Genomic DNA, 10,211 nt, shown 5'->3' on the forward strand with positions numbered 1-10,211 from the left:
ACACACACACACACACACACACACACACACACACACACACACACACAGGTCAATGAGAGTCAATCTCCGCTTCCGCACTCAACCCTTTGCATGGATGCACACATGTAAATCACATAATTGTGTACAGTAGTTTGTTCTTCTTGGAGCAGAACTTCAAACACGCAGCAGGAGTGTGGAGGGACTGCAGGATTTATCTTTATATACTAACAGCACTTAGAGGACGAGGCAGACTCCTGTAGGCTGGTGGATGGAGCTCTGTGGCCGATTAGGTTTCTTTATACACACACATCCTCCTCCAGCTTCCATTAGTGCAGATTTATCTGGCAAGCAGGACTGTGGGGCTCTGCGTTGGCTGTGGATTTACATCACACTTGTCCGCTTTCTCCCCGCACACATCTGCCTTCTCACTTAGTTGAAGAAATTCTTACACGCTCGTCTGGTATCCTGAGACTCTGAACGGTGACACACACAAACTGTATTTCAGGCATGTTACGGTGCAAACGTGAGCCAACTGCTGATGCCGCAGTGGTGGGAATTGCAACGCTGCTTCACGGTTGTCCCGACGGTTTTAAGACTACAAATAAACAAACTTCTCACTCATCATTTTTAAAGGGCTGAGAGTCTGTCTGCAACTTGGACAGCATTATCTCAGGTGTGTGTGTGTGTGTGTGTGTGTGTGTGTGTGTGTGTGTGTGTGGCATCTGAGAGGATTAACACTGCAAAGACAACAAGAGGGAAATGTGTGGTGTTTTTTTTTCCTTTTTCAAAACTTCTCTATGCCAACCACTTTACTGGTCATCTCCATGACACGCCACTGGAATGCCAACGTCCACGCCTTCATCAAGATTACCCCACGACATGGAGCAATTTATATTTCTCACACACTCACACTCTCTCACACACACACACACACACACACACACCCTAAAGCTCTCCTTCAAAAACACACTCGGCCTTGAAAAGTGCTGCAGTCAGCAGAGGAAAGGTCGCCGGCATCTTTCGCTCTGTGCCGCCAACATGTGCAGTAATGTCTGTCATTAGCCGGCGGCCCGACTGATGCAGAGCGAGACCAGGGAGGAGGAGGAGACTGCAGACGGACATAAGGGCAAAAAGGAGATGAGTTAGACCTTTCAAAGAGCTGTGGTTTTAGGCTACTTGGATAGAAAATATGAGGAATATAATAGCAGAGAAATTGCAAAAAAATGTGCTTCAGTCTCACAAAGTGCAAACCAGTAGTTTAAAGGATGAAGTGAACTAATATAAAGTATGTTAACTTCCTCAATGGTAGCTACAACCCTGGGTTTGTTCCATGAGGGTCATTATTTTGCGTCTGCAACACTATTCAAGTGCACAAAAAAACAACACATGCTGCAGTGTTACAGATGTGGAGCGTTGTTGAATGACTTTGCCTCTGGGTCAACTCTAAAGGCCTCTTTTCTCTTGTGGATTTCAAGGTTAATTCACAACTTCCCAACGTTATAACTGCGGGGCTCCAAATAACCGATGGATTCTGCAAAGCAAAACAATAATATCTAAATGTTTAGTTGTGGCATTTGTGTGATAAAGCATCTTTACAGGCCTACTGGTCTCATTAAAAACAGAATCTACTCGTCAAAAACAGAAGTATCATCATCATTTAATGTGCAACTTCTGCAGCATTTCTTTAACCAGACTACAGCAAAATGTGCCTGAGGGTCAGCTTTACAAGCAAGCACTTGAGGACAAAAAACAAACAAGCTTCAACCAATTTGACAAGTGAGCTTTGAGCTGAAGTGTGATAACTGAGAGTGAAATGTCCCTGAGGGGGTGAACTCCACTCACTCTGTGTGTGCGTTGGAGAATTGTGAAAATGAGCTTCTCCTTCAGAACAACTCGAGGCTTAAGCCGCCGCCTGAGGCTCTGCTCTCAGTTATAGCGAGAAGAAGCAAGAGTGTGAATGCATGTGTGAGGGCGACTGAAACGAGGCACTCAGCCATGCCGGGTCCATCAGTGAACAAGCAGGGAGGTCCCCCTCACCCTCTGTCTGTGTGTGTGTGTGTGGACGAGCCGGGCTCAGAAACACAACCTGATCCAGGAGGCGAACAGTCCAGGTAGCACACAAGCTGACACGCAACGGCTCACTCGGGTCTGTTGCACAACAGCAACACGTCGCTGACCACGCCCCCCCTCACCTCTTCCTTCCACATGCATGACCCCAAACATGAGGGGTCACTCAAGACACTCATGCAGAAATACACAGGTTACACGACTGACCGGATGTCCATCAATCACCTGTTCTTTTAAATGAATGAAAAAGTGAGTAAAAGGTCAGTGGAGGTCCTGCAGGAGCAGCTTAAAGGCTCAGAAAGCCGACATTACAAGTTTGAGACTGGGAGTTTGAATACGTGGGGCATTTACCAGACAGAGAGGGTATAATGACAGACTGCATTGAGATGCATTATTGGAAATGTAGGATGCAGTGTTGTTGGAGTTTGACTCGTAACTTAAAGACAGGTTTTCTCGGCCTCTGCTGTTTTGACCATCTTTTTTTAAAAACCGTTCTCTTGCAAGTGCAGTGCTAAAATCGTTTAAGTGCTCCTTTAATGAACAGGGTTTGGGAAATGAGTCGATAAAAAAAAACATCTCGTAACCTGAGAAGATGTCTCAGGATTAAACGCAGAAACAGGGAGACAGTTTCTGGGAAGAGATGGTCCTGTTGAATCCTTTAAAAAGGTCATTCCAAAACCACAACTAGAGATAACATGGTTCATAACGTATACAGACTCCGTCAGCAACATGATGTCACAGGGAAGTGCCGATAAAAATCAACGGAGCTCTGCTGCGCCACAAAAAACATTTCACCATTTCTGCGATACCGACTTGACGCACACATGCAAACACTGAGTGTGTTTACCTTCTTACAGGGGAGCGGCCTTTCCTCGAGGTTTTTAATCGACCGCGGTGCCAACATGTGGACGGGAGGAAACGCTCATTGTGCGCCGGTGTAAACACACACGCACTCTTGAGATAAACTCGTAAAAACATGGGGAACCATAACGGAAAGGAGGTGGGATCTGAAAAACAGTTAATTGTGAAACTCTTGCTCAACACTTCTCCATTTCAATACTTTAAGCAACAAACATGGTGGCCAAGTGACGATGGGGCATGCTCAGCGCTTTGGTGTTTGTTGCGGCTGTGCGGAACATAAACAATGCTAAGTACTTGTGCGGAGAGTGGCAGCATGTGAGCAGGCCCAGACTGGAGCAAGGGAGGAGAGGAATAATAAAGGGAAGAGTGCTGCACTAAGCTGCTGATGTTCAAGTCTGCACTGGCTCTGCCATACCAACACCACCATTCAATAGAAACAAGACACACACAGGCACACGGAGCCTCCTAAACCCAAACACTGAAACCGATCACAAGCGCACGGGTGACAGCTGATGATGGATCGTGGTTTGTGCACGCATGCAACTTCTTTGTTGTCGTTTTATCTTTCAGGAGGCGCCATTGTTCAGGCAGCGAGGCTTTGCTAACAACTGGTCACATCCCAACAAGTCCTGGTGGGAGAGTCCCGCTAAAAGCATCTCTTTCTCTCATGCACACCATTGCTCTTTCAAGGGGAGTCACGGCCGGAAAATTACCAGAAGATGAGAAGAGATCCCGTCTTGTTCAGAAAGATCATGTACGAGATAACCGAGGTAGTCCAAAGGACTGAAATCAAATCAATGGTTTAGTCTTTAAAGCCCAGAGCGATGTCCCTGGTGGCCTCGGGGTCTGCTGCAATTTAAATATATGCAAACCTTGCATGCATTTTTTCTAATGATACGATTTCACTGAAAGTCAATATATGATAATTCTGAACTTTTCTCAAAAATGAAAACTGGATACACGCAACACATTCGTCGTACTCTCACTGCACACACACACATACCACAGCAGTGTTTGGCAACCCATTTCCTTCACATTGTCACAAGCAGCTGCCACACACTCAGACATCACACACCCCACCATCTTCACTCAGGTTGACAGTATTTGTCGTTTGGAGACTCCAGTCTGTTTTAAATCCGCTCTTTGTGTAATTACTCTCCATCTTATTATCATCATCATCATCATCATCATCATATGTGAGCATAAAGCCACTCTGCACACACACACACACACCTAATCTTGCTCAATCACAGCCGTTATGATAATTACCATGATGACTCGTCTTGTAATGGAGAAATGCTCACGTGACTCATGTTAATGTGTTTGTATTTCAGTTTTACCTCCCACATTTCGCAACCATCACCAAGACAAACATTCGTCATCCGACCTGAAATTATCAAGAAAATGTAGCTACAAGTCAATCGGACGTTCTCTGAGATAAGCACACAAACCAGGGTGTGCCCCGGCTAACAGAAACATTTATTTCTAAAAAGTATTAAAAGATGTTATTTGTTTGATCCCGGAAAAACACTCTACACAAGTGTTTTTCCCAAAACTGCTTTGAAACCAGTGAGAGCCTGCTGGTGTGGTAAACGTTGAGCAATTAGCAAAATGACTACAAGCCATCTGATAGGCAAACACTGATCCAAACATACAGGACTTCTACGAGAAGTCACAGACTGGGACGCTGTGGAAGCTTCTGAAAACACTGTTGTGAGATTTCCATGCCTCATGTAAATTGTGGAGAATTTAACGAGAACCAAATGTGATAAGAAGCCTGCGTTTCCTTATTCTTAGACAGCTGTGTTATCTGCATTAGCAAATACACAAATCCATTATCAGAACGGAAACAGCCGGAAAACGACACAGTAATCCAATTAGAAATCAATCCGACTTGTTTGGTAAAAAAAAACAAAAACGAATAAACTGCATCTGTGAGAAACGCACAGAATAAATATATAATGACTTCCTGCAGTTAAAGAACCGGTGAGTGATGATGCAATGTCTTTGTTGTTGAGGGGTTTCATTGCTTTCATGTTTTTAGGGTTTTAGAGTTTGAGGCTGACGGAGAAAGAAAGGACAAAAAACAGAAGCGGGAGTCTTGCACAAGGCCCCCTCCCCACACACACACACACACACACACACACACACACACACACACACACACTTTGAAGATTACTAAAACAGAAAAACGTTTTTTTCAGGTTACACCATTACACAATGGAGAGGTGAATGCAACCTCCTGTCTGCAACCTCCATTGATCTGCACCGAGGACTGCGCACACGCGCGCGCACACACACACACACCAGGAGGTCAGGAGCCTTTGTAGCCAAGTGCAGGACATCCATTTTCAAAGCCTCAACACAAGTAAATGCATCATTTTCATTTTAGCGACGGCTATATTCAATAGCAATTCAAACCAAACATACGAGAGTGTATTTCCTGCAGGACATTAAGGCCCTGAACTGAACCAGCATACGGGAACAATCGTTCAGTCAGTTTTTAATGAGACCGATAGCCGTGGAAACAACTTAGCATTTATACGGCGCTATCAAAAAGGGCAAGCTGATCCAAACCTAAGTGGCAATGTGACAAGCGAGCAGTAAACACGCTGACATTTGCATGCTCATTGGCCATTCAAAGGGCAAAGCTGAGGGAGTGACTTCATAGACCGAGTGGAGCACAAAGCAATAAGAGTGAAGTCACAACACAAAAAGACTGATTTAAAGAGGTGAGGGTCGACTCGGCCGTGCATTTTGAAGACTGGATTCTTCAGAGTTCTTGACTTCAAGTTGATGAAACGTCAATGTCTCAGTACTACCAGGCTTAAATATGGTAGCATGAATCACAGAGGTTGTGTTAGTGACTCCACAATGTACATTTTTATGTTTTTTTAACCTCTGCCGGTTACAGTGAATGTTTATCTACTCGTCGTGCCAAACATTTAGCCCATCCCACATGGGATTACAAGTAGCCTAAGTATTTCAGATCTCAGTCACACAAAGTAGCGCTGAAACAGTTCGTCGATTCACCTTTTAGCTGATGAACAGACAATCAATCTGCATCACTTTTGGTGGATTACTTGCGATTTTTCACGTGTGTAAATGTGGCTACTTGCACATGAGCACAATAAAACCAAAGAGTCACTCCTAGCAACTACCTTTACATGCAACGGGTGCTTTATAGGGAGTATTGTACTATTATTATTTTAAGGGCTGCAACTAATTATCCTCACACACTTGAGAAGCAGGAAACGGTAAATATTTACAATTAACTGACTTTCAAAACTGTTGATTCATGTCTGTCGATTGGCTAACCGATTAATAGTTTCAACACTTTGCATGACGTACTTCAGTACATTCATTTAAAAAAAGGTTGATACGTGTTCCGACTCATCTGTAGTAAACTTATGTTGGTGGACTAGTCACCAACATCACCACTGTGGTGTTCAGTGATCCTGCCTGACACAAAACATGTGTCAATGTAAGTTTGGTGGGCATATTGTTATGATCGAACAATGGTTTTAGTCACTTAGTCAAGCAAAAATGATTTTCTTCTTTCTCATGTATTAACTAAATATCTGAGTGTTGAACAGTCTGACAAAACTATTTTTAGACAAAATGATTAAAAGAGGAAATATTCGACACATTAATGGAGAATAAAAACCCCTATAATGCTCAAGATAAAGCAAGTTGAACAATTTCTTCCTTTAACGCATTCCGCATACCTAGAAATGTAATTAAAACTCGTGTTTTTCTTCATTATAAACAAACCTTATCATATAAGTTAAATTCCCAAACGGCAGTGTGAAACAGGGGGGTTGTTGTTGGTCTGAACAGAGATGGAGAGTATCGGGTTACCCACACGTGTGCCAGATCTACCTGTCCTGACCGGATCCACTTACACCCCAAAAACACCTGTTCATGTGGGTCACTGCACATGTGGCGAGGAGAGCCTCATTGGATGGCACAGTGAGGTGTACATTTCCACCATAACATCATACTTTCCCTCAAAAATATATAAAACAACCTCCATCACCAACTTCCTCCTGTGATTATTCAGCATCTTGGTATTTGGGTTAAGGATGCACTGGTTGCCATAGATACCACTAATCTTAAGCAAGTCAACAGCTCACTCACAGCTGTCACATAAAGTTTGGTTCAGTTCACTCTCTTGTCCAATCATCTTAAAATCAACAAAAAACAGACAAACTTTTTGTAATCAAGATGTTGTGCAACCATGGGGACCTGCAGGACGCGCACGCTAAACCTCGCGTGCGTCCTCAACAAGACGCCAAACATAACTTAAGGGAGTCATAAGACAGTTTCTCACCTTGAACACCTCGGAGAAAAACCCCGCGCCGATCTTCTCGCAGCTGAAGTCGTCTAGGCGGGCCAGGCTGGACACGGCGCTGCGCAGGGCCCGGTACGAGGACGGTCTGGTCCGGTTGGTTCCGTGGACGCTGTGCATGGGGGGCTCTGCCTCTCCCTCCTGCTCAGACTCGACCCTCTCCGTCTCCATCTTCATCTCGGACGCCCCGGGAAGAGGAGGAGGAGGAGGAGGAGAACGTGTGCGTAGTTTAAAACCCAGCCCGACTACTGTTTACATTTCCCATGTCCGCCACAAGGCCACGGCGCAGGGCTCCACGGAGGGGAGGAGTGATAAACTCTCGGTGGGGAAAACAAATGTCGCAGCTGCGGTCAGCGACCCGTTTGTCCCAATTCCTCCCGTTAAATTCCTGCACACCTCCGGGACAGGCTTGTTTCTGTCCGAGTCTACCAAACTACGCTGCTGCTGCAGGGCTGCATCCTGCAGAGTCGGTGCGCAGTTCTGGTGAAGTCCCTCGTGCCGTGCAGCAGAGGAGGCTGTGCCGTTTTCTAAACTGCGCAGGCTGCTGCTGCTGTCTTGGCAGCGGCGTCTCTTTTTCGGTTTCCTTAACTCTGCTCCTCCTGCAGTGGAAAAGGTCGGGGCTCCCCTTCCCGGTTCCACCAATTGAATCCCGGGTTTCCAGTGCCCACCGAGCAGCCTCAGTGACGCTGCAGCCTATTAAAGCTGAAGAGAGAGAGAGAGTGGAGAGAGGGGGCGGAAACAGGGGCGTTAATTCGCCAAATCATAAAGTGAGTGCATCATATGAGACTGATATGACACTAAAACTCCTGCTCGCACTGACTGAGCTACAAGAGTCTGGCAACAACACATGCTGATCACAAAAAGCGATCTGACGCACGCACAATGCTTGGAGGCGGCATTAGGCTCGTTTGCGCCTCTCAAATTGTGTTTTATCTGAATTACCATGAAGACGAACAGGATCGCATTTGCTCTCAATGAACGCATGATGCAAACAATGATGGGATTAAGAAGAAACCCGATTCCATTAGAGAGTTGATCGTACATGAGTTCGTTTGACGCGTTATCTGCTCGCAGATAACAGTCGTGGATGCAGCAAGATATCGCCTCAGCTTGTTTTTGCCTGTACTTTGCACGCGCGCACACACACACACACACAGGCGCGCTTTACTACTGACCCGATCACTCGGGCAGTATTGGTGGACGCACTAATGGTCGCTCGGTCACATTGGGGGTCTCTGAACACGCGCATGCCGCCTGCATGGAGCCTCCTGGTGCTCTGCAGGGACCAGCGTGTCGCGGAGATCCCCAGCCTGACTGCGGCTTGTAAATTATGGATGCCAAACTGTGCTGAGTTTGTGAGCTCGTCTATCACGGACTCAAGTCCCACAAGTCGCACATTTCAGCTTCATGATTCAAACTGGAGGAAAAAAAAAGAACCGCTGACGCACAACTGCACAGACAGGCGCGCGTGTCCTCCTGAGAAGGAGGATAGGACTTACCTGGCCTTCTTAAAACGTAACCTCCACATGTATGCGCCGGTGTCCTCTGCAGAGCCCCGAGCCCCGATCAGCCCGGTAACCAGAGCTTTATTTTTACTAATTAATCATCTTTGTGCGCAGCCTTCACACACGCACTCGCGGGCTTTAGTGGTTTCGGTTTACGTCCCCGCGCTGCCTGCCTCGCTGTGGGTTTGGTTGCATGTAGGAAGCGGAGCGGTGACTTTTGCTGTGCTTTATTGGAGGCGGCGAGGCGGGGCGGGTCCACACGTGATAACCGCAAAACATGCACCTGTGGGGGCGTTTGAGGCGGCTCAGTTCTCACCTTTAGGGGATGTCTGGCTTATCTCTATCAGAGATAAGCCATGTATGCGTCATAGTTCTGCCAAAGAATGGTGAGACTTTTAGGGACCGTTATACTGTGTATATATGTTATTATGATTATTATCATCATCATTACTACATGATGTGTTGATAAATAGTTCAGTAAACTGGGATTTATTCATTTGAAGGCTCCTAACTCCCCACCCGACTGTCAATAAACCTGCTGAGTGGACACTTTCCTGTTGAAATACTGTAAATTAGCTTTGACGGGAAACATTTAAGAAGTTATTAAGTTCAAAACAAATACATGCCATGTCCAGGTGGGATGTGTTGGTTGGTCCAAATTGGCCTGTAAAAAAAGTATAAATTATTAGTCAATAGCAATATACTTTATACAGACACTAGTTAACAATAAGCTATTGTAATGGATGTACTTAACTGCTTTCATTTTATGTATGTATTTATGTAGCTGCTGTTTTCAAACCCCAGGGTGCCAAAGAAGCAAATATAAAATGGAGATTTAGGTAACAAGACACTGGACCAGAATGAAATAAGTCAAACCCATTCCTGTACTACAAGCTTAAAGAAATAAAGACAATCCCAGTAAAACTCTCAGATGAAACTATGTTTTGTTTAGGGAGAGATACTCACTCAGAGGTGGTTATTTATGCTCTCGGCAGCTGATCATGAACATTGCGTGGGGAACCCAAAAGGTGCTGTGTGCCAAAGAGCCATAAAAAAGTGTGTCGTACAGCGTGAAGCCATCTCACACCTCACAGCCACATTCTCAGAGAGATGACACACCGTTAACACATTCAGCTGGAGGTGTGGAATGAGCTTTATGTCGTCCTTGCTGCTGTCTCTCACTGCATTATTTATCAATCAGTTGATTGGCTCTGCTCAAGCCAAAGGGAAAACACTAAACTCACACTATTGTTGCTGATAATAATATGTACAATTTATTATTTAGAGCTGTTGATCACTTATTCATCACACTGACTGTTATAGCTGTCAAAGTTTGGCTTCATTTGAGCATGCGTGTGTGACAGGAGATTATGTTGACTCCTGCTGACCTTTCAGACTGGTCTCAGGGTTAATTTATCACCCGGCAGGGGCTGTATATTGTTGGGCAG

At 45.3% G+C, this 10,211-nt stretch overlaps 1 protein-coding gene across 1 annotated transcript in view; it reads right to left on the reverse strand.

The window, feature by feature from the left end:
• The window catches only part of tesk1b (testis associated actin remodelling kinase 1b), an 18,540-nt gene extending 9,587 nt beyond the window's left edge, over window positions 1-8,953 (reverse strand). The window contains exons 1-2 of the mRNA XM_031850798.1: window positions 8,758-8,953; window positions 7,241-7,960 (exon numbers count right to left, since the gene is read on the reverse strand). Of these exons, the coding sequence (XP_031706658.1) occupies window positions 7,241-7,435 (195 nt within the window). The 5' untranslated portion in view covers window positions 7,436-7,960; window positions 8,758-8,953. The remainder of the gene's footprint in view (window positions 1-7,240; window positions 7,961-8,757) is intronic.
• Between the last annotated feature and the right edge of the window lie 1,258 nt (window positions 8,954-10,211).

The sequence above is a fragment of the Anarrhichthys ocellatus genome, unplaced genomic scaffold (assembly GCF_004355925.1).
Source record: "Anarrhichthys ocellatus isolate YVR2014 unplaced genomic scaffold, GSC_Weel_1.0 scaffold11, whole genome shotgun sequence".
Classification (NCBI taxonomy): domain Eukaryota; kingdom Metazoa; phylum Chordata; class Actinopteri; order Perciformes; family Anarhichadidae; genus Anarrhichthys; species Anarrhichthys ocellatus.